This window comes from Trichechus manatus, unplaced genomic scaffold (genome assembly GCF_000243295.1).
Source record: "Trichechus manatus latirostris isolate Lorelei unplaced genomic scaffold, TriManLat1.0 scaffold00002, whole genome shotgun sequence".
In the NCBI taxonomy this organism is placed as follows: domain Eukaryota; kingdom Metazoa; phylum Chordata; class Mammalia; order Sirenia; family Trichechidae; genus Trichechus; species Trichechus manatus.
In genome coordinates, this window is record NW_004443938.1 from 15,976,876 (window position 1) to 16,002,554 (window position 25,679).

Consider the following 25,679-nt stretch of genomic DNA (forward strand, 5'->3'; position numbering starts at 1 on the left):
TTAAGGAGCTAATAGATCACTTAAAGTGCTAAGATGGCATTGAAAACCTGCTAAAACCAGTTGAGGCCAGCTATGGATGTTCTGTGGTTAACTTGTTAAGGACCATTTCAGAAGAATGTCAGCCTATTCTGCTCCATGTAGGAGAATGAGCCAGAGCAGTTTCTCCTAGAAGGTCTGAGCTCTGAGGCTGCCTGTCTCAACAGCGACCCTATGAGACAGAGTAGAATTGCCCCGTATGGTCTCCAACGGGCAGCTGGTGGATTCCAACTGCCGACCTTTTGGTTAGTAGCTAAGCTCTTAACCACTGCATCACCAGGGCTCCATAACCATCCTAGGCAAGTCTAATGACCACTCCGCCTTGCCCTGCAGGCACTGCAAACAGGCTGTGTACACTCAAATTCTGACTCCACCATTTCCTTAGGGCACTGTTGCATAGGGCAAATTGCTAAACTTCTCTAAGCCTAACCTTATCTTTAAAAATGAATATGATAATAGAATCTACGTATCTGGTGCGATGTAAACATTAATAAAATTATTGTAAAGCTTGCCACTTTACAAAAAGCTCTGAGTATGTTAGCTATTGTTATTATTAACTTTTCCCACTTCCCTTTCATTCTCGACTTTCCAGTTACTCCTCTGCAATATGTGGAACATGAAGGGGTACCTAGGAAACGGTGGTAGGGTAAATGTGGAGTGACAACAAATATCCACTGCAAGACACAGTGGTGGAAAGATCATCCACCAGACACTTTAGGAAATCGGAAATAGATCTAGATTCCACACTTTCCTAGCTTTGAAAACTTCACGAATTTATATCACCATTTTATGCTTTTGTTTCCTCTGCTGTAAAATGATGCCGGTAATGTGTTCTATTTTTTTTTCCACAGGACTGTTATTAAAAGGTTCAAAAATAGTGGATGTATATGAAAAACACTTCCTAATGTTTAAGGTGCTTTTTCTCCTCAGCTGAATACGTTCTGAAGGGTCAGGAGAGTTGGTTTCTAGTCCTGGCCCTTTCACTAACAATGTATGGCCAGCCGCTTTCATCCACCAGATAATCTAGTAATGACCACTGTTCATTGCGAGCTAACCATGTGTCAGGCACTGAACGGTGCTTTTAATTTGCACACCAGGGGACCGCTCTCATTTTAGTGCTCACAACTTGGAGTAGGCACCATATCCATTTAACAGATGAAAACAACTGAGGCTAAGGTAGAAAACTGCCACCAGCATGTTCAGCGCTGAGATTCTAAAAACATCTAACGTAAGAGAAAGGGATTAGCAACCAACAGGTTTTTGCCTGCAATCATTCGCTCCACCACAACAGCTCCTTAACCGGAGTGTTCTTGGCGCAACTGTTTGCAGCTGGGTATTAGGAAGCCCGAACTGCCGTGAAAAGCTCACCGCGACGGGTTATACACGCTCCAGGGATTCGCGGGTCCGCCCCTCCCGGCCACAGCCCAGCCTGCCCTGTTCGGTCCTCGGGCTGCCCCCGTCATTGCCCGCCCCAGAGACCCCTCCCCGCCGGGTTCCCGATGCCCCTCAGGCGGAAACCACAGCACTCCCATTCTGCGGAACGATTAGCGGGACGTAGCGCATGCACCCCGAGTGCGCCCGCATTTCCTGTCCGTGCTGATCATTTCCGGCGGGGCAATGCCGGCCATTGGCGTGGATGCGGAGGCGGGCCTTGGTGCTCCCAGGCTCCTCCCGCCCGGTGTTTTCTGAGCGGCGAGGGAAGAAGGCCTGGCGGGGACTGCGAAACCCATGGCTGCCGCCGGGAAGCTCAGCACCTTCCGCCTCCCACCGTTGCCCACGATTCGAGAAATCATTAAGTTGTTCAGACTGCAAGCACTGAAGCAGCTGTCCCAGAACTTTCTCCTGGACTTGAGGCTGACAGGTGGATGGCTGTCCCGTGCCCCTTATGTTTCCCTGGGGCGAGGGCGGGCGTCTCGCGCGGAGCCTGAGGGCGGGTGGCCGGGCTCTGGCACCGGGTGTGCAGCGGGCATTCGATCAGATCCTTCTTCACTTTATTCAGCTCTGCAGTCTCACTCCAGGATACGCGTGCAATACGTTGTTTACTCACAAGATCCCCGTTCAGAGGCGTGTGACAGTGGGATCTTGGGGCAGTTTTTGCAGACTCTGAGCAAATACTCGGGGAGGCAGAGTTCACGCACCGTGAAAGGGGTCGTGGACGTTTGGATCTTGGTGTGTTAACACTGGTGTTGCTGCCTGTGCTGATTGTAGATTTGCTTTTCATACAGTATTAAGTTACCAGAACTTAAATCAGTGCACGGATTTGATCACTAACATGTTCCCGAGTAAGAGTGTAACTCGTAGGATTCGTTATTTAAACGTTTACTTGTTGAGTCTTTGAAATTTTCGAGGGCGCAAATACTCATTCAGGAAACACATAGTGAACAAGCTATTCTTCTGGCGCCGGGGGATATAATACAGGCATGAACAAGGCAGAGTCTGGCCCCAGGGAGCTTACATTTTAGTCAGTTTACATTGCCACTCCTTATTTAAAAAAACAAAACAAAACTAGGAGGTAAAATTTATATATATGTGTGTGTGTGTGTATATACATATATATATATTTCACCAATTTGAAGGGCACAATTTGATGAATTTTGAGAAATGTACACTTAGTCACCACCACCATTTCTTACTGATGCTCTCATCTAAAAGATAAGATTACAAGAATAAGATGTATTACAAATACAGTATGCCCACTCACTGTTAGAGTACTTACATTTTGATGTTTTGATTTTTCATCCTATTTGACCCCTTTTCAGAAGCTAAGAAGAGCAGTAAATCATACTCAAAAGTTCATTTTCCATGAAATGAAACATAGTTCACAAAACCACAAATAGGAGTTTTACTTTTTGCACGTGGAGACCTTATTCTGGAGCAATGACATTGGGTAAAATAGCTTAACTCCACTTTAGTTTTCTCATGTTTTAAATTGAGGAGGGGTTGACCAACAACAGCAACAACAAAAAGCCCAAACCCGTTGCCGTGGAGTCAGTTACGACCCATAGCCACCCTGTAGGACAGAGTAGAACTGCCCCATGGGATTTCCAAGACTGTAATCTTTACTGAAGCAGACTACCAGATGTTTCTTCCACAGAGCAGCTGGTAGATTCGAACTGCCGACCTTCCAGTTAGCAGCCAGGTGCTTAACTACCGCACCACCAGGGCTCCTTAGGGGTTGACTACAAGGTCTTTAAAAAGTTTCCAATCCCAGCTGCAGTGGAATCCATGCCAACTCATGGAGACAGGTAGAATTGGGCTCCATAGAGTTCAGAAGCAGATCACCAGACCTTTCTTCTGAGGCACCTCTGAGTGGGTTCAAACCCGCAGCCTTTTTGACTAGTAGTCAAGCAGTTAACCATTTGTACCACCCAGGGACTCCTTTAAAAAGTTAAACACTTCTCAAGTTCTTTAATTCTGCTAGTAACCAGTACCAGCCTTTTCTCTCAGCTACATTCTAGGTATAAAGCACCATTTTCAGGGCTGAAAATATAGGTCTTTGTAGTTTAAAACATTCTTTCATACACATTTTCTCATGTGAAACTTCATTCACTCTCAGGAGTAACAGTTCCAGAATCTAGATACTATTATCCACTCTTTCTATGAAACCAAAATGAAGAGAGATTAAGAGGCTTGTCTGAGATGAGAAGCTAGGCTGGGATGGAGCTGAAACCCAGGCTTCTTGCCTCCATGGTACTTCTTTGATACTCATTTGTATTTGAATGTGCCTGGGATGTTTGGGCCAGAGTCTCTCCTGCCTACTGTGGTAGTTGTCCATTTTTAAAAATGGAGCCTATGAACTTTGCTCCATAATACCTGTGCTTGGTACCTCATCACTGTTCCCTCTGAGTAGCAGTGGGCGGTAGTGGAGCAAGGATTGGCTTTAGAGGTATGTTGACCTGAGTTGCACTTCTTCTCTACTTTCTAGGTAACCTTGTACAGTCAAACAACTGACAAGGAAACAAGTTCAGAGACATCAAATTGGGATGGTATTTCTTGCAACGATTGAAAGAATGTATGTTAAGCACAAATGGGTGGTCAATGAATGCTAATTGCCTCCCTGCACCCATTAAAAGACAAAAATAGTTTTGGGTGGTTGAGAGACTGTTTTTGCCCTTAAGTGTACAAAGGTAGGTTATTGATAACAGAGGCGAAAGTGGACAGTGCGGTACTCAGTGAACACTGCCAGCAGTGCTGGTGTTTTCAGTGGCTAAGTTCGCACTCTCCTAGGAGGCCTGGTTGCCTGGATTTTAATACCTCCCAGTCAACAAGACTAGCTCATTGTGTGTTTTTTCAGAGTTGATGATTGGTCGCAGTGAATCATCAATACTCTGCTTTTATATGATTTCTTACAGTGTGCTAATTTAAGTCGTTTCATTTAAAAATCATTTTCCATGTTAACATGCATGTTTGCAAAGCTTTAAAAAACTTCCACTGCTAAATTTAACTTTTTCCTAAGAATGACCATGAATCCCAGTTCCTAAGAGTCTTCAGATCTAGCAGCTTGTTGCTGTTGCCATATTGACCACCATTAGATGTCTGTAGGTAAAAAAATGGAGGCTGCCAGAACTTTTTGCTTTGGAATTTTTAACTAGCAACCTGGAAGATTCTGATATGATATGAAACCAGTCTACTTATTCAAGTACACAATGTTCTGCAACTGCAGAAAAGTAGTTTGTGCTTCTTTTTAGGAATTGCTTGGTTTGGTGACAATAGATAAAAAATATAATATTAGCTAAATGTATGCTAAGGAATTTTGTCATGATAGCCCTATTTTTGCTAAGGGACTGGTACAACTCTACAGTCAATGTGGTAGAATGTTGAATGGCCACTGTATGTTCTTTTAGGTTTAGAGTTACATAATTGGATAAATATCATATGTAAAGAATTACTTGGTTAGGTAGTGGCTCATAAGAATTTTTATGGGTTATTTTTCTTTTTAAATTACATACATTGAAATTTTCCAACATATTCAAGATAACTGAGGCTTACTTTCTTTTCTCTAGATAAAATTGTAAGGAAAGCTGGCAATCTGACAAATGCTTATGTTTATGAAGTGGGCCCCGGGCCGGGGGGAATCACAAGATCTATTCTCAATGCCAATGTTGCCGAACTCCTGGTGGTTGAAAAGGACACTAGATTCATTCCTGGATTACAGGTGAGATACTTAAAATGTCTTCTTTTGTTGTTGTTAGGTGCCGTCGAGTTGGTTCTGACTCATAGCGACCACATGTACAACAGAACAAAACACCGTCCGGTCCTAAGCCATGCTCACAGTCATTGTTATGGTTAAGCCCATTGTTGCAGCCACTGTGTCAGTCCATCTTGTTGAAGGTCTTTCTCTTTCTCGCTGACACTTTGCTTTACGAAGCATGATGTCTTTCTCCAGGGACTGATCCCTCTTGATAACATGGCCAAAGTATGTGAGATGTAGTCTCGCCATCCTTGCTTCTAAGGAGCATTCTGGTTGTACTTCTTTCAAGACAAATTTGTTAGTTCTTTTGGAAGTCCATGGTATATTCAGTATTCTTTGTCCATACCACAATTCAAAGGTGTCAGTTCTCCTTAGGTCTTCCTTATTCATCGTCCAGCTTTCACATGCATATGAAGCAATTGAAAACACCAGGGCTCAGTCGGGTGCACCTTAGTCTTCAAGGTGACATCTTTGCTTTTCAACACTTTAAAGAGGTCTTTTGCAGCAGATTTGTCCACTGCAATGCATCTTTTGATTTCTTGACTGCCACTTCCGTGGGTATTGATTGTGGATCCAAGTAAAATGAAATCCTTGACAACTTCAGTCTTTTCTCCATTTATCATGATGTTGCTTATTGGTCCAGTTGTGGGAATTTTTGTTTATGTTGAGGTGTAATCCATCCTGAAGGCTGTGGTCTTTGATCTTCGTCAGTAAGTGCTCCAAGTCCTCTGCACTTTCAACAAGCAAGGTTGTGTCCTCTGCATATCCCAGGATGTTAATGAGTCTTCCTCCAATCCTGATGCCATGTTCTTCATATATTCCGGCTTCTTGGTTTATTTGTTCAGCACACAGATTGAATAAGTATGGTGAAAGGATACAACCCTGATGCACACCTTTCCTGATTTTAAACTACACAGTATCCTCTTGTTCTGTTCAAATGACTACCTCTTGATCTGTGTACAGGTTCTGCATGAGCACAATTAAGTGTTCTGGAATTCCCATTCTTCCCAGTGTTATCCATAATTTTTTATGACCCACGCAGTCAAATGCCTTTGCATAGTCAGTAAAACACAGGTAAGCATCTTTCTGGTATTCTCTGCTTTCAGCCAGGATCCATCTGACATTAGCAATGATATCCCTAGTTCCATCTCCTCTTCTGAATCCAGCCTCAATTTTTAGCAGTTCCCTGTTGATGTACTGCTGCAGCTGCTTTTAAATGATCTTCAGCAAAATTTTACTTGGGTGTGATTTTAGGAGGCAAAAACTTTTAGGAGGAAAAACCTCGATTTCAGTGATTCTTAAATTCAAGGTGTCCAAGGACTGTGTAGGTTACTTGTCAAACTGCAGGTCTCCAGGCCCCATCTAAGAGATTTTGATTCTGTAGTTCAGCAAGGTCTAGAATCTGCATTTCTAACTTCTGCAAGTGATTCTGATGTAGGCGGTCTGTTCGGCACACCTTGAATAAACCCCACTCTACCCATTGATGCTAAATAAACCAATTGTTTTATGGGATTATATGTTTTATGTTATTTACTAATAGCTGTGCATGTCATGTCCCTTTCCTTCAGAAATAAATAAAAAATAAACAAATAATTTCCTGAATAAGAATCAGTACAAAGCTGGTTCCTAAGAGGCAGAGTTCAAGTACAGTAAAACCTGTGAAAGCTGGAACCTGTGTAAGGCAGCAGAACTTTTAGAGAAAGAAAAGTATTTTCCACTAAAACGAGCGATAGAAAAGCTGTAAGACTGCACCCTGGCAAAGGCAGAAAACTTGAGAGACCCAGAAAACAAGGCAGTTCCGTCGAGTTCTGGCTCTCGCAGGTTTCACTTACATCTCTAATACCCAGCTTTTCCATTCTCTCTGACACCAGTGTTCCCCTCCTGACGGCGCTTTCTCTGTTTCCCTGCTGAGTTTGGTACTTCACTGCAGTGTCACACAGGACTCACAGAGTATATTTACAGTTATGTGGTTTATCAGGGTAAAGGACCCAACTCAGAAGTGACCGGATACGGGCAGGCAGATAGAACTGAGGAGAAACTCAGAAACAACATGAAGAGGTTCTCAGGTGAGGTTTGGAAAGGTCTTCAAAGGTGAGGGCACTTCCTTCTGCAGGGAGCTCTCATTCCAGGATTCTCTCCCTCAGGAAGCTTCATGGAGCTTTCAGACTCTTTATCAGCCCCGTCCGCACACTCCCTGTTGGTGACCAGATGGGCTCGCAGACCTGCTCCTGCTCATTAATACAAACCTTCAGGTGTGGCCAGTGTAGCCCAATTACACTAAGAGTTACTTCACAGAGGCCAGGAACGAAGACCAATGCTTAAAGTAACTCTTAACCCCGCATAAAGAATGATCAGTTAATGACTCTGTTATTGACATGGTTTTTGAGAACTTACACAAGAGAAGACCATATGCTAGCCTCATTGAGAGACACTAATTATTAGGCTTAGGCATGCTTTTTTTTTTTTTTTTTAAAGTATAACTTTATTTTTAAGTTCACATTCATTACATTTATTTTTTTTAATTTTATTTATTTTGTTCTTAATACATACAGCAAAACATACACTAATTCAACAGTTTCTCCCTGTACAATTAGGAACACTGAGTAGATTCTTCAAGTTGTGCATCCATTCTCACCCTCTTTTTCTGATGTGTTCCTCCCTATTAACATAAATTCTCTGCCCTCTAAGGTTCCAATCTAATCTTTCGAGTGCTGTTGTCAGTTTGATCCCATATAGATAGTTCTTAAGAGAGCATAATGCTCAAGGCAGACATTTTTTCTAGCTAAACTAAGCTATCATTTGGTTTTAAGAAGACTTTAGGGGATATTTTTGCTTTAAGGTTTAAATATTATCTCAGGGCAGTAGTTTCAGAAGTTCATCCAGTCTTCATGGTTGCAGAAAGTCTGGAGTCCATGCAAATTTTAAATTATCTTCTTGCATTTTCCCCCTTTTGATCAGGATTCCTCTATAGAATTCTTGATCAAAATGTTCAGTAATGGTAGCCTGGCACCATTTATTTCTTCTCATCTCATGGCAAAAGTGGCAGTTGTTCATGGAGGCAATTAGCCACACATTCCATTTCCTCCTCCTATTCCTGACTCTCTTTCTTCCTCTGTTGCTCGAGGTGAATGGAGACCAATTGTTATGTCTTGGATGGAGCCCTGGTTGCACAGTAGTTAAAGTGCTTGGCTGTTAACTGAAAGGTTGGCAGTTCAAACCCAGCAGCCACTCCCCAGGAGAAAGATACGGCTTCCGTAAAGATTTACAGTCTTGGAAACCCTATAGGTCAGTTCTACTCTGTCCTATAGGGTTACTATGAGTCAGAATCAGCTCCGTGGCAGTAGGTTTGGTTGTGCCTTGGATGGCCGTTTATAAGCTTTTAAGACCCCAGGCACTACACAATGAGCAAGGAGGAAGAACAGAAGCACTAAACACATTAGGCCCGTTAACTGGGAGTCCCATGAAACTATGACCCTAAACCTCCAAACCAAGGAACCAAATCCCATGAGGTGTTTGGTTGAACATAAAGGCTTAGGCATTCTTATAAGAGGCTTTGTAAGTGAAGGAATGAAGTTGAATCACTGTATGCATAGATTTCTGATGAAGTTTGAATGAAATGATACATGCGTCTTTAAAACATTAGGTACTGTTATGTGGGAAATACTTGAAGGAACTGGGTATGGTTCAACTAGAAAAGAAAAGAGTGAGGGGATTCATAGCTGCCTTTGAAAGGTTGGTGGTGGACAGCATAATAAGCATGTTCTGATCTCTAAGGAAAGAACTGAAACGAATAGGTGTGAATTGAAGGAGGCAGATGTAGATTTAAAATAAGAACTTATATTGTTAAAAATTCGGCTAACGATTGAACAGATTATATCCGGGATCTTGTAAAGGGAATTCTTCATGGGGGGCAGATTGCATTTAATGACTTAAGGGCCTTTGTTAGATTCTTCTGTAATTATAAAACTCCAAAGAACCTTAGCCTTGGTCCAGATGAGTAGCGGTTTGTTGGGTAAGTACAATAGAATAATCAAATACTTCACATTATTACTTTCCTGCAAGAAGACAAATTAGTTTTAAAGTTAGTGTATTCTAACTTATGTTCAGTGGTGGCTTATGTGTTGCTGTGATACTGGAAGCTTTGCCACTGGTATTTCAAATACTACCAGGGTCACCTTTGCTGGACAGGTTTCAGCAGACCTTACAGACTAAGACAGACTAGGAAGTAGAACCTGGCAGTCTACTTCTGAAACAATTGGCCAGTGAAAACCTTATGAATAGCAGTGGAACGTTGTCTGATATAGTGCCAGAAAATTAGCCTCTCAGTCTGGAAGGCACTCAAAATACAACTGGGGAAGAGCTGCCTCCTTAAGGTGGAGTTGACCTTAATGACGTAGATGGAGTCAAGCTTTCAAGATCTTCATTTACTGATGTGGCACGACTCAAAATGAGAAGAAACAGCTGCAAACATCCATTAATTGGAACTTGGATGTATAAAGTATGAATCTAGGATTATTGGAAATTGTCAAAAATGAAATGGAATGCATAAACATCGATATCCTAGGCGTTAGTGAGCTGAAATGGGCTGGTATTGGCCATTTTGAATCAGACAATCGTATGGTCTACTATGCTAGGAATGTCAAATTGAAGAGGAATGACATAGCATTTATCATCAAAAGGAACATTTCAATATGTATCCTGAAGTACAACACTGTCAGTGATAGGACAATATCCATACGCCTACAAGGAAGATCAGTTAATACGACTATTATTTAAATTTACGCACCAACCATTGAGGCCAAAGATGAAAAAATTGAAGATTTTTACCAACTTCTGCAGTCTGAAATTGATCAAATATGCAGTCAAGATGCCTTGATAATTACTGGTGATTGGAATGAGAAAGTTGGAAACAAAGAAGGATTGGTAGTTGGAAAATGTGGCCTTGGTGATAGAAATGATGCCAGAGTTCGCATGATTGAATTTTGCAAGACCAACAACTTCTTCGTTGGAGATGCCTTTTTCAACAACATAAATGGCGACTATACACATGGACGTCATCAGATGGAATACACAGGAATCAACTGACTACATCTGTCACAACAGATGATGGAAAAGCTCAATATCATCAGAACAAGGCCAGGGGCCGACTGTGAAACAGACCATCAGTTGTGCATATGCAAGTTCAAGTTTAAGCTGAAGAAAATTAAGATAAGTCCACGAGAGCCAAAGTACAGCCTTCAGTATATCCCACCTGAATTTACAGACCATCTCAAGAATAGATTTGATGCATTGAACACTAATGACCAAAGACCAGACGAGTTGTGGAATGACATCAAGGACATCATACATGAAGAAAGGAAGAGGTCATTAAAAAGACAGAAAAGAAAGAAATGACCTAAATCGATATCAGAAGAGACTCTGAAACTTGCTCTTGGATGTCAAGTAGTTAAAGCAAAAGGAAGAAATGATGAAGTAAAAGAACTGAACAGAAGATTTCAAAGGGTGACTCCAGAAGACAAAGTAAAGTATTATAATGACATGTACAAAGACCTGGAGATAGAAAACCAAAAGGGAAGAACACACTTAGCATTTCTCAAGCTGAAAGAACTGAAGAAAAAATTCAAGCCTCGAGTTGCAATATTGAAGGATTCTATGGGGAAAATGTTTAACAATGAAGAAAGCATCAAAAGAAGATGTAAAGAATATACACAGTCACTATACAAAAAAGAATTGGCTAACATTCAACCATTTTAGGAGGTAGCATATGATCAGAAATCAATGGTACTGAAGGAAGAGATGCAAGCTGCAATGAAGGATTTAGAGAAAAAGAAGGCTTCAGGAATTGACAGAATACCAATTGAGATGTTTCAACAAATAGATGCAGCGCTGGAAGTGCTCACTTGTCTATTCCAAGAAATTTGGAAGACACTTACCTGGCTAACCGACTGGAAGAGATCCAAATTTGAATCCATTCCAAAGAAGAGTGATCCAACAGAATGCGGAAATTATCAAACAATATCATTAATATCACACACAAGTAAAATTTTGCTGAAGATCATTCAAAAGCAGTTGCAGAGTACACTGACAGGGAACTGCCAGAAATTCAAGCCAGATTCAGAAGAGGACATAGAACCAGGGATATCATTGCTGATATCAACTGGATCCTGGCTGAAAGCAGAGAATACCAGAAAGATGTTTACCTGTGTTTTTTTTTTTTTGACTGTGCAAAGGCATTTGACCATGTGGATCATGACAAATTATGGATGACGTTGTGAAGAATGGGAATTCCAGAACACTAAAGTGTGCTCATGAGGAGCCTGTACATAGATCAAGAGGCAGTCGTTCGAACAAAAGAAGGGGATATGCGTGGTTTAAAGTCAGGAAGGGTGTGTGTCAGGGTTGTATCCTTTCACTATACTTATTCAACCTGTATGCTGAGCCGACAGTCTGAGAAGCTGGACTATATGAAGAAAAACAGGGCATCAGGATTGGAGGAAGACTCATTAACAACCTGCGATATGCAGATGACAACGTTGCTTGCTGAAAGTAAAGAGGACTTGAAGCAGTTACTGATTAGATCAAAGACTACAGCCTTCCATATGGATTACACCTCAACATAAAGAAAACAAAAGGACTCTCAACTGGACCAATAAGCAACATCACGATAAACAGAGAAAATATTGAAGTTGTAAAGGATTTCATTTTACTTGGATCCACAACCAATGCCCATGGAAGCAGCAGTCAAGAAATCAAAAGACACATTGCATTGGGCAAATCTGCTGCAAAAGATCTTTTTAAAGTGTTAAAAAGCAAAGATGTCACTTTAAGGACTAAGGTTTGCCTGACCCAAGCCATGCTGTTTTCAATTTCCTATTTTGCATGTGAAAGCTGGACAATGAATAAGGAAGACGAAGAATTGATGCCTTTGAATTATGATGTTGGCGAAGAATGTTGAATATACCATGGACTGCCAGAAAAATGAATAAACCTGTCTTGGAAGAAGTACAGCCAGAATGTCATTAAGAAGCAACGATGGCGAGACTTCGTCCCACATATTTGTTATCAGGAGACACCAGTCCCTGGAGAGGGACATCATGCTTGGTAAAAGGTCATGAAGAAAGAGCAAGACCCTCAACTAGATGGACTGACACAGTGGCTGCAACAATGGGCTAAAGCATAACAACGATTGTGAGGATGATGCAGGATTGGGCAGTGTTTCATTCTGTTGTACCTAGGGTAGCTATGAGTTGGAACTGATTGAACCGACAGCACCTAACAGCAACATATTCTAATACTTAATTGTGTTAAATATTAATGTAACAGTGTTTAATTTCTATCAAAACCGAGAAAATGTGTTTGAAAATCTAGAACATGTGTGCACATATCTGATTTTTTTTTTTTAATCCAGTGGTTTTTTTCTCATAGTTTTGCTATATCCAGGTTTTATGCATTAAAAAGTATACATTATTTAGTTTGCCTAATTTTCCAGCCTTTAGTCACAGAATTGGTTTCAGATTTCTAACTATATTTTGGGATTTTTACATAGTGTATAATTCATGATCAGATGTGGAATTGAATAGTGGTTTTTGCTTTAAACTGCTTTTTTAAGATCTCTGTTGGCGCGAACAGTTAAGCGCTGGACTACTAGCCAAGAGGTTGGCAGTGCGAACCCACCCAAAGGTGCCTTGGATGACAGACCTGTCAATCTGCTTCTGAAAAATCAGCCATTGAAAACCTATGGAATAGTTCTACCCTAACACACATGGGATTGCCATGAGTTGGAAGCAACTCAATGGCAACTGTTTGTTTTTTTCACTCTATCAATCATCTACCTCCGTATCTAGTATAGTAGCTGATTAGATGTGTCATTTAATAGTGAAAGTGAATAATTGGGTATCACTTATTAAAAAGTTTTATGCTTTTTTTTCCCCTAATATGAAGATTAATTTCAAGGTAAATTACTCTGCAGGAAATGTATGTTTGACTTCTCATCTGTGTCAGAAGCAGCAGCAAAATTAATCCTTTGTCTCTTATATGCAGGAAAGGAAGTTGCCTTAAAAAGAAATGTTAGGTACTAAAATATCAAGTAGGCTTCTTTTTCCTGTAAAGAATGTTTCAATATGTAAAACCACTTCCTTTTAGAGGTACTAAATTACCCATAAAACTGAGTAAAGGCCGAAGGAGAGTGATCTGTTTTAAGGATTCCGTTTTAGTGATTTCTAAGCTAATAGAATGACTATTTTAAAGAAATTGTAATAATTTATAAAATGTCTTCTAGCTAAAAGTATGTCATTTGTAGCTTAATTCTGTTCTTACAATATTATCATGGGACAGCTTAGGGGAAAGAATGGCTGGTGATAACACGTAGGTTTCACTACCAGCACGTTGTAATGATGAGAAAACATGTCTGTGATACCTGAAAGTGGTGTAGTACAGTATTGTGGTAAAGAATGTGAACTTTAGGTTTGATTGAAATTACAGATTTGGGAAGAATTGATATTTTAATGGTATAGAATTTTCTGATCTATGAATATTGCATATCTCTCCATTTATTTAGGTTTTATTTAATTTCTCTTTCCCATGTTTTTTTGTTGTTAGCATAAAGTCTTACACATCTTTGTTAAATTTACACTGAAGTATTTTATATTTTTAATGCTATTGCACACTGGTTTCTAATTTCAGTTTCCAATTGTTTGTTGCTACTATATAAAATACAGTTGATTTTTGAACATTGACCTTGTATCCTACAACCTGCAAAACTCATTAGTAGCTATTTTTAAGATTTCTTAGGGGTTTCTACGTATATTATCATGTCATCTGTGAATAAAGACAGTCTACCTCCTCCATTCTAATCTGTTAGCCTCTATTTCTTTTTCTAGTCTTATCTCACTGCCTAGGACCTCCAGTACAATGCTGAATAGAAGTGGAGTAGTAATCATCTTTGCCTTGTCCCTGACCTTAGGGGAAAAGCATTCAGTCTGTCACCACTGAGTATGATGTTAGTTGTAGGTTTTTCCTAGATTTCATTTTCAGGTTGAGGAAGGTCCCTTCTATTCCTAGTTTGCTGAGATCTCTTTTTAATAATGAATGGATGTTGGGTTTGCACAAAGGTTTTTTAAGTACATTATAGTACTCATATGTTGTTGTTTTTAGTTTCTTAACAGGATGAGTTACGTTGATTTTCTAATGTTAAACCACCCATCTGTAGAATCGGTAGTGATGTCACCTCTGATCCCTGATATGGGTCATTTGTGTCATCTCTCTTCTTGTCCTGATCAGTCTGGCTACAAATGGGTCAACTTTATTGATCTTCTCAAAAATAAATAAATAAATAAATAAAAGCTTTTTGGTTCCATTGATTTTTCTTGTTTTCTGTTTTACTGATTTCTGTTCTGAAATCTTTATTACGTCCTTCTGTTTACTTTCTGTTTCATTTGCCCTTCTTTCTCTAGTTTTTTAAGATTGAAGCTGAGGTCATTGTTTTGAGGCCTTTCTTCTTTTCTAACATAGGTGTTTTAGTGCTATAAATTTTTCTCTGTACTGCTTTACCAGAATCCCACAAATTTTGGTATGTTTTGTTTTCATTCTATTCAAAGTAGGGGCCCTGGAGGCTCAGTGGTTAAGGCTCAGCTGCTAACTGAAAAGTCAGCAGGTAAACCCACCAGCTATTCCATGGGAGAGAGACGTGGCGGTCTGCTTCTGTAAAGACTACAACTTTGGAAATCCTATGGGGCAGTTCTACACTGTTGTGTAGGGTCTCTATAAGTATGAGTCTATTCAAAATACTTTCTAATTTCTTTTTCTAAAAACATTTTTTTAGATATTAGACTTAATAAAAGCTTCAAAGGAAGTTCAGCATTCCCGTATAACCCTCAGCTCCAATTTCCTTTTTGATTTCTTACTTTATTTGTGGGTTATTTAGAGGCATGTTAGTTTGCACATTTTTTTTCCTGATATCTTTTTGTAGTTAATTTTTAATTTAATTCCATTATCATCAGAGAACATACTTTGTGTGAGTTTAGTCCTTTTAAATTTATTGAGACTTGTTTTATGGCACAGAATATGATATATTTTGGTAAATGTTCCTTATGCACTTGAAAAGAATATGCATTCTGCTTTTTTCTTTTTTTTTGATGGTGCATTCTATAAATTTCAATTAGGTCAATTTGGTTGATAATTCCTTCCAATAGATAGTAAGAATTATATAATTCAGCGTGCTAATCATGAGAGCTGACAATCACTAGCATTATTAGTTCTCCTAATGTATATACATGCTTCTCTCTGGTTTTCTATTTTATTTTTGGTTTTCTATTTATTTTTTTATAGCCTTATTTAATGAATACCATTTACTCTAATCTGGCTGAAATCTCTTTTTGGAAGAGTATAGGATTGAAAACTAAAATAAAGATGATAGAACAATTTCACTGTGTGTAAAAAATACTCATTTGGGTATAATCAAGTGCCTGCATTCACTGTCAAGTGTGCCTTGAGCACATGATGGAGTAACACCTCCAGGGTTTTGAAAAGTAATGAATGCACCAGTGTTATTCTTAAAGCACTGTGATAGCGATCTTTACCATCTTCCAAGTATCATTATGGTGATGAAAACATTTTTCTCTATTACTGGTTGATTAGAAAGTCTTTGTGTATCTTTGCTGGAATATCATTTTAGGTGTTTTAAAACCCAGTTACTGTTGAGTCAATTCTGATTCATGGCAAGGTGTTTTAAAGTCTATTATTGTGTGTGTAACCCTTATTTATTCTTTTTTTTTTTTTCATAATTGCTTCAAGGGCTTCATATAAAGTTATGAAAGGGGAAGATGAAACTACAAAGTTGTCAAGGCAGAGGTAGACTTTTTAATAGATGGGAGGATTGAGTTAGTCACTGACTAAGATTCAAGCCTGAAAGGGAATCCACAAAAAATAGAATCAAAATTCAACTTTAAACCTAGGAAAAGGAAGGTAAACCTCTTTTATATCAGTTTTCTGTATGCAGTTGTGTCTCTCAGTGTGGGACAAACTAACATTTCAAGCATGGTTAAGTTATCAGAGCATATAAATGACTGTCAAAGAGCCAAACTTACATTTGTTTTGTTTTGTTTTGTTTTAGTCCTAATTAGTAATTACTTAATTACTTGCTATATGTTGACATCGTGAAACATAAGCTCGTAGTTCTGCCCCTTTGTTTTGGGTATGCTAATTTGTTGTAATTATGTGAAGCATAATTATAGAAAAAAAATTCTAGAGTTCTCCGTTGATAGTAAGTGCTATCATTAAATATGCAGTTTTTGCTAGAGCCTGTCCCATAGAGAGCTTTCTTTTTTTTTTCTTTTTAGTATATTGAGGTTATTATGTTTTCTATGATTTATTGTTTGGAACTCATCAGATTAAGTTTTAACAAATCATGGTAATTTACAATAATCTGTAAGAACATTAATACCAGAGGTAGGCAATTATTTTTGCTACATTACTTTGGCAAAACATATCAAACTAAATGATTCCTAAACTTATAGTGGTTAGTCTTCTATAAGTATAGGCATTTCAGCTATGTATTTCTGAAACCTTAATTATATAATTCTGTCTGATTTATTAGCAAAATAAATCTGCAAGCTTCCTGGCCCTACAGGTTTGGGGAGCCAGATGTCTCACAGGCTAGCACAGGAAGTCTCCAGCTTCACAGAAAGCAAAATACCATTTGGTCATTCGCTTATTCATTTACGTATCAAACATGTGTTCAGCACCTGCTGTGTGCTAGCTGAGGAGTCCTGTTGGCACATTAATCAAGTGCTCATCTGCTAACCCAGCCAAAAGGTCAGCGGCAGTTCACTCACCACCGCTCCGAGGGAAAAAGATGTGGCAATTCTACTCTGTCCTGTAGGGTTGCTATGAGTTGGAATCGACTCCGTGCAGGTGGGTTTTTCTAGTGTGCTAGATGGAGTCCCTGGGTGGCACAAACGGTTAAGTGCTCAACTCCTAACTGAAAGATTGGTGGTTCAAGTCCACTCAGAGGCACCTTGGAAGAAAGGCCGGTTGATCTGTTTCTAAAGGGTCAAGTCTTGCAAACCCTATGGAGTGCAGTTCTACTCTGCACACATGGGGTCTCCATGAGTGGGAATTGACTCAACAGTAACTTGTTTTTTAATCTATTTGAATATACTAAACATTCATTTTTTTTTTTAATTAAAAAGTTACCAAGACAAAAACCAAAAGGACAAAATACAAAAATAAACAGAATAGCTTTATGTGCTAGGTGGATACTATTGTAGCTGCAGGAGATAAAAGGTAGAAAAGAAACAGCTGCCTTTAAGGAACATATGTTGTTGCAGGGGAAGAAACCTGTATATAAACAATTGCAATACACTGTGCTGTAGGTACTGTCAAGAAGCATGTGCAAGGTGCCCTCTGACACAAAGGCAGGATAATCAACAAGCTGTGTCCTTGGTACAGCTTCTCCACTCTGGCTTCTGTGATGCTTCTTTCCTTCTTCCTGTCAGTGGCCTGAGTTAGGCAAGGGGAGAGCATTAGGAGAGGAAAATCAGCTTTAACTGAGCCAGAGGAGTAGAACTAAGGAGTTCTCAGGGCAAAAGTTCCCTCTGAACCTGTTGACCATACCTGTATGTAGCTCAAGGGCAAGCTCTGGAATGTCGGGGACTGAGTTGGAGCCCAGGTTCTCTGAGCTCCTGAGCTGAGAGTTAATGCAGGGAGAGGGGTCCCCCTGGCCTTGTAATCCACACCAGCTATGATGTTCATTCCTCCTGGTTATATCTGTCCCTCTCCACTCCTGCATTTTAGTAAGCTCAGGGACTTTATCTATTTTTTTTTTTGTTTGTTTGTTTTTGTTCTTTTAACCAATGACTTCAAGAATCAATTTTGTGGTGGGTACGGGGGCACTTAACACAGTATGAATTTATAGATGGCTTAGATTTGAAGCTCTTTTTGGCTAGATGCCAACACTTTAGTACTATGACAGCATTTTCTAAAGTATGATGGTAAGGTGGGTAAAACGAAGAAGAAAAAGATTACAAAGGAAAGTGGTTTCTTCTGAGTGAAGGAGGAGGGGGAAAGCGAATGGTTGGAAGGTAGAAACAGACTAGGAGGCAGCTATTGTTAAAGCATGCAGGATGCAGGAGAATTCCTTGGGATCATGAAATATTACGATTATGGATGGTCTGGTCAGGGAAGTGACTCAAAGCGTTGCTTGGCATTGACCAAAAAAAAAAAACCTGTTGCCGTCAAGTCGACTCATAGTGATCCTAAAGGACAGAGTAGAACTGCCCCATAGGGTTTCCAAGGAGCACCTGGTGGATTCGAACTGCCCAGCTTTTGGTTAGCAGCCATAGCTTTTAACCACTATGCCATCAGGGTTTCCAGGCATTGACAAGTGACTCTACTTGTGGATGAAGTTAAAGACCTTGGTAATATGTAGAATCCTTTGTATAGATTTAGGCTGTAAAAGTTTAGTGAGAATTAAGCTCATCGTTTATATGGTTTACTCCTGATTACGTCTCAGGATTTCATTATAATGTCTTTAGTCTCTAATTTAAAAACTTAACTCATAGATAGGAGTTCAGTGTGTGCTAGAATGTACACAGAAATACAACTCATTCTGAGGTCAAAGTTACATTAATTCATTATTTGTGAAATTGTAAGTTATGGTTGTACTATATCTGTTACTATCCCTAAGCATTCATATGGGTTAAAAGTGGCACATTACAGGGGTCTAGGGTCTTAAACGCTAGCAAGCGACCATCTAAGATGCATCAATTGGTCCCACCCCTCCTGGAGCAAAGGAGAATGAAGAACGCCAAAGACACAGGAAAATATTAGCCCAAGAGACAGAAAGTGTCACATAAACCAGAGACTCCATCAGCCTGAGACCAAAAGAACTAGATGGTGCCCAGCTACCACCAATGACCGCGCTAACAGGGAATACAACACAGAGTCCCTGATGGAGCAAGAGAAAAGTGGGGTATAGAGCGCAGATTCTCGTGAAGAAAAAAAAGACAGACTTAATGGTCTGACTGAGACTGGAGGGACCCCGGAAGACATGGCCCCTGGACTCTGTGTTAGCCCAAAACTAAAACCATTCCTGAGGCTAAGTCTTCAGACAAAGATTAGACTGGACTATGGGACATAAAATGATACTCGTGCAGAGTGTGCTTCTTAGCTTAAGTAGATACGTGAGACTTAAGTGGGCAGCTCCTGTCCGGAGGTGAGATGAGAAGGCAGAGAGGGTCAGGAGTTGGTTGAATGGACATGGGAAATCTGGGGTAGAAAGGAGGAGTGTGCTGCCACAGTATAGGGAGAGCCACTGGGGTCACATAACAATGTTTGTATAAATTTTTGTATGAGAAATTAACTTGAATTGTAAACTTTCTCTTAAAGCACGATTAAAAAAAAAGGTGGCACGCTACAATTGTCTGCTGCAGTGGACGTGATGTACTGTTAGTTCATTAATGATCACTGTTAGCCTCTGGCTTTTTAAATTGATCTAATGATGCGCAGGAGCCCTCGTGGTGCAGTGGTTAAACCTTTGGCTGCTAACCAAAAGGTCAGCAATTCAAATCCACTGGCCGCTCCTTGGAAACCCTGTAGGGCAGTTCTGCTCTGCCCTATAGGGTCACTATGAGTCGGAATCAATGCAATGGCAGCGAGTGTTTTTTGGTTTAGTGATGCACAGGTTTGAAGTGGAAAGTTTAGCTTCATTATTCTCCAGTGTACAAGCTCATTTTATTGACCTTTCTGTAAACTAGATGCTTTCTGATGCAGCACCTGGAAAACTGAGAATTGTCCATGGAGACGTGTTGACATTTAAGATAGAAAACGCTTTTCCAGGAAGTCTTAAAAGACAGTGGGAGGATGGTGAGTGCCTTCTCACGGGTTTTTCAATTTCCTTTTATAATTGTCGTGATTAAATATTTACGTAAAAAATTATCTGAGTAGAATTAAATCGGAAATGTGCATTGTAAATTTTTTCTGCTTTTCTACTTTCTTCCAAAATATGGACTCTAGTTACTTTTCTTAATTCATATTTGTTTGCCTTAGTTTTTCAAATGTTGTGGTTCTGTGCAAATAAACTGTCATTTTATGATACCGTATAACTGATGGGGTGAACTGTGAAGTGTTGCTTTTTCCAAATGGTGAGAAAAGAAGTGTTTTAATAAACCAAGCCACACCCAGGCCTTTTTAAATCTTTTTTTCCAGTGTTTCTCACACTCAGTGACCAGTCAAGGCACTCTTCCTTCACAGCCAGTGTTCATTGGGGCCCTGCTAGCGCCAGCCCTTTGGGATACATAGAAGCAGAGAGTGTGTCTCTTGCCTGTGAAACTCTCAGAACCAGTGGAGGCAGTGGTTTGATGCCCCCTCATCTGGCTCCTGCCGTGTTTCCTGTTCCCACAGCCGGGCTCCCTCAGAGCAGTCTGCACTCATGGCCTCTGTCTGCACCATGCCCTTCTGTCCTCAGCATGCTGCCTGCAGGCTTCTGCCCCGCCCCAGCCAGGTCACTGGCACCATGGCCTCCTCATTGCCTGTGTCACACCGTCATCAGTGGGGTTCTCAGGCATCATCTGACTCTGTTGTCCACTATCTTCCTGAAGATTTCTCTGCTCTTGTCTTCCCTGGTCCCTGCCCTCCTAGTTTCCTTCACATTGTTGTGAGCATTTTCTAACCGTTCTTTGCTGGCGATTATTTCCCCCCACCTGTTACATGTTGTTGTTTCTGAGAATTTCCTTTTGGAGCACCATCTCCTCTCATGCTACATATTTGTCTGGATTACTTGACTCCTCTGCTTTCCTCTGCCACCTGTATACTACTGGCAAGGAGCCATGGTGTTACACAGTTCAGTGCTTAGCTACTAACCTAAAGGTTGGTGGTGTGAACTCACCCAGCAGCTCCATGGGAGAAAGACCTGGCTATCTGCTTAAGATTACTGCTAAGAAAACCCTGTGGGGCAGTTCTGCTCTGTCGCATAGGATCACTATGAGTCGGAATTGACTCAGCTTCATCCAACAACATACTGCTGACACTCACATCTTTAGATAAAGACCAAACCCCCTTCCTGGGCATCTGGTCCTTGGATGTGCTTTCAATTCATCATGTCCAAAGCAAATTATCTTTTCCCTCAAACCAACTCTTTTTCATGTATTTTTCCTAAGCCAGAAATCTGAGGACTTTCACAGACTGACTGAACACTAGTTAGGTAGAATATTTTTCCTTAATAATTCAAACCTGATAGTTAGAAGAGATTGCTTTTGAAGAATAAATGGACTGGAAAATACTCAGCCATATCTTTATATATACTTTTGTTTGGTGCTATTGATACCCAGCTTGATTTTAGTCTTAACTAAAATTGTATTCAGAATACATTGATGAAATCATTTCGCTTTCATTTGCCCCTTGCCAAACAGATCCACCAAATATCCATATTATTGGAAATCTGCCTTTTAGTGTATCAACTCCACTGATTATCAAGTGGCTTGAAAATGTTTCCTGTCGAAATGGGCCTTTTGCTTATGGCAGAACCCAGATGACTTTGACTTTTCAAAAGGAAGTGGCAGAGGTAAGTTACAACTATTTTTCTGGCTATTTTGTCATGTGATCAAATTCCAAAACAATACTGCTTTATTATCACAGACTGTGTTTTCTAAGTTAATGCTCCATTACACACGCAGAAAAACCCAACAACAGCTCAACCAAGAATTAAACATGCAGTGATGATGACGGGAATCACTGCTGTAAGCTCTCCAGGAACAACATGAATGATGTGCCATCAGTCACGAAGGCCGTGTGGTGAATAGAGGGAAGCCCCAGCTAGAGAATGGACTAGAGAAAGATGATGCTGGCAATGCGTTAATAAATAGGGATTGAAGTGTGATGTGTTAAAATTGATACTCTGGACTTAATAGGATGTAGTTAAGGGATGTGATCATCAGTTTGGAGCTGAGAAGTAGGGGGGTTGGGCCTCATTACTCAGTATCATTTAGACTTTTTTCACTCACTCCCCAACCTTGGCTGGGCCTGCTGTGCTTGGCATTCCCATGGCAGGGGTTTTCCTGGTTCACTCTTTAGAAAGCACACCTCCAGGGTGGGCAAGGGCAGGTTTTGAGCTGTGGAGGCTTAAGGAGGGGATCTGTAGACTCTACATACTAAAAAAAAGGAAGTTTTATTATGACATATAAAAAGAGTGTGTCATGTAAAGCATATGTGCCTCCCTGGGTGGCCCAAGTGGTTAAGTAGTCAGCTACAAACCAAAAAATTGGCAGTTCAGATCCACCCAGAGGTGCCTTGGAAGACAGGCCTGGAAATCTGCTTCTGAAAGGCCACAGCCATGAAAACTGTATGGAGCGCAGTTCTCCTCTGCAACACATGGGATCGTCGTGAATCAGAATTGACTTGAAGAAACTGCTTTGTTTAATGTATATGTATGGCCTAATAAAAAGAACACAAGTATACTTACCACCCAGGTTAATAATTAAATCACCAATATCCGACACCTCTTATATGCCTCACTCTGATTGCATCCCCTATTCACACCCCTGCTACTAGGTAATCAGTACTCTCTTCTGTCCTACAAGGTTGCTATGAGTCAGAATTGACTGAAGGGCAACCGGTTTATTCTCTTGTATAGTTTTGTAACATGGATTTGTATCCATATAATTAATGTAGTTTAGTTTTGCCCACAAATAGATTCATACAGTTTGTCTTCTTTTTACCCTGAACATTATTTGTAGAATTTGCTCATGTTGCTCATAGCTGTAGTTTATATATTTACATTGCTGTATACTACCCGTTGTTTGGGAATTCCAGAACACTTAATTGTGCTCATGAGGAACCTATACATAGATCAAGAGGCAGTCGTTCAAACGGAACAAGGAGATACTGCATACTTTAAAGTCAGGAAAGGTGTGCATCAGGGTTGTATCCTTGCATCATCCTTATTCAATCTGTATGCTGAGCAAATGATCTGAGGAGCTGGACTATATGAAGAAGAGCAGGGCATCAGGATTGGAGGAAGACTCATTAACAACTTGCATTATGCAGATGACACAACCTTGCTTGCTGAAAGTGAAGAGGACTTGAAGCCCTTACTGATGAAGATCAAAGACCACAGCCTTCAGTATGGACTACACCTCAACGTAAAACAGAAATCTTCACAACTGGACCAATAAGCAACATCGTGATAAATGGAGAAAAGAGTGAAGTTGTCAAGAATTCCATTCTTCTTGGAACCACAATCAACACCCATGGAAGCAGCAGTCAAGAAATCAAAAGATGCATTGCATTGGGCAAATCTACTGCAAAAGACCTCTTTAAAGTGTTAAAAAGCAAAGATGTCACCTTGAAGACTAAGGTGCGCCTGGCCCAAGCCCTGGTGTTTTCAATTGCCTCATAGGCATGTGAAAGTTGGAAAATGAATAAGGAAGACTGAAGAATTGATGCCTTTGAACTGTGGTATTGGCAAAGAGTATTGAATATACCATGGACTACCAAAAGAACAAACAAATTTGTCTTTGAAGAAGTAGAACCAGAATGCTCCTTAGAAGCAAGGATGGCGAGACTGCATCTCACATACTTTGGACATGTTACCAGGAGGGACCAGTCCCTGGAGAAGGGTGTCATGCTTGGTAAAGTAGAGGGTCAGCAAAAAGAGAAAGACCCTCAACAAGATGGACTGACACTGTGGCTGCAACAATGGGCTCAAGCATAACAATGATTATGAGGATGGTGCAGGACCAGGCAGTGTTTCATTCTGTTGTAGATAGGGTCGCTATGAATTGGAACTGCCTCGATGGCACCTAACAACAACAACAACCCATTGTTTGAATATGTCAGAATTTACTCATTCATTCTCCTGTTTGGGATCCCGAACTGTTTTCAGTTTTGTTTTTTGTTTTTTTTTTTTCTGTTATGAGCAAAACTGTCATGAACATACTTTTGTTTATGTCAGCTGGGGCACATGGCAAGATTTCTCTAGGTATATACCCAGAAGTGGAAATACTGAATTGTAAGGCCTACAAATCTTCACCCTTGCTAGATAACACTAACTTGTTCTCTAAAGTCTTACATCTGTTTATATCCCCACCAGAGTGTATGTGACTTCATTTGCTTCATATTCTTACCACTACCTACTATCACCAGACTTGCACATTTTATTTATCTGAGGGTACTGGTATGTTATTGTGGTTTTACTTTGCCTTTCACTGGTTTTTAAGGAAATTGAGCATCATTTTATGTTTATTGGCCTTTAGATAACCTCTTTTTTATGAAATACTTGCCTTTTGCCCTGTTTTCTATTGAGTTGCTTCTCTTTTTCTTATTGATTTGGAGGAGTTCTTACATGTTCTTTATACGAGTCCTTTACTAAATGTGTTGCAAATTCCTTCTTCCACTCTGGCATGGTATTTTAGTCTTTCTACAGTATCTTTGAAGAGCAGACTTTCTTAAAGTTAAGCTTATCCTTTTTGTGTATTGTTTATAACCTGAGATTATGAAGATATTCTTCTATGTTATCTTCTGAAAGCTTTATTGTTTTACCTTTCTTTCCTTCTCCCTTCTCCCCTCTCTCCACTACTCTGCCCCACAAATTCTGGCTGCCTAAGCCTCCTGGGGTGCCCTGGTGGTGCAGTGGTTAAGCTCTTGGCTGCCTACTGGAAGGTCGGTGGTTTGAACCCACCAGTGGTCCCACAGTAGAAGAGACCTGATGACCTACTTCCATGCTTCCATACAGATTGTTGTTGTTATTGTTGTTAGGTGCCACAAAGTTGGCTCTGACTCATAGCGACCCTATGTACAACAGAACGAAACGCTGCCTGGTCTTGCCCTATCCTCACAATCGTTGTTAATGCTGAAGCCCATTGTTGCAGCCACTGTGTCAGTCCATCTCATTGAGGGTCTTCCTCTTTTTTGCTGACCCTCAGCTTTACCAAGTATGATATCCTTCTTCAGGGACTGATCCCTCCTAACAACATGTCCAAAGTTTGTGAGACATAGCCTCGCCATCCTTGCTTCTAAGGAGCATTCTGGTTGTACTTCTTTCAAGATGTATTTGTTCATTCTTTTGGCAGTCCATGGTGTATTCAGTATTCTTCTCCAGCACAACAATTCAAAGATGTCAGTTCTTCTGCAGTCTTCTTTATTCGTTGTCCAGCTTTCACATACATATGACGTGACTGAAAATACCATGGCTTGGGTCAGGCACACCGTAGTCTTCAAGGTGACATCTTTACTTTTCAACACTTTAAAGAGGTCTTTTGCAGCAGATTTGCCCAATGCAATGCATCTTTTGATTTCTTGACGGCTGCCTCCATGGGTGTTGATTGTGGAGCCAAGTACAATGAAATCCTTGACAACTTCAGTCTTTCCCGTTTATCATGATGTTGCTTATTGGTCCAGTTGTGAGGATTTTTGTTTTCTTTATGTTGAGGTGTAATCCATACTGAAGGCTGTGGTCTTT

The 25,679-nt window shown here is 40.3% G+C and overlaps 1 protein-coding gene across 1 annotated transcript in view; it reads left to right on the top strand.

Moving 5' to 3' along the window:
• Nucleotides 1-1,732: 1,732 nt before the first annotated feature.
• The window catches only part of TFB1M (transcription factor B1, mitochondrial), a 60,550-nt gene continuing 36,603 nt past the window's right edge, over nucleotides 1,733-25,679 (top strand). The window contains exons 1-4 of the mRNA XM_004368957.2: nucleotides 1,733-1,897; nucleotides 5,040-5,191; nucleotides 19,981-20,089; nucleotides 21,634-21,785. Of these exons, the coding sequence (XP_004369014.1) occupies nucleotides 1,765-1,897; nucleotides 5,040-5,191; nucleotides 19,981-20,089; nucleotides 21,634-21,785 (546 nt within the window). The 5' untranslated portion in view covers nucleotides 1,733-1,764. The remainder of the gene's footprint in view (nucleotides 1,898-5,039; nucleotides 5,192-19,980; nucleotides 20,090-21,633; nucleotides 21,786-25,679) is intronic.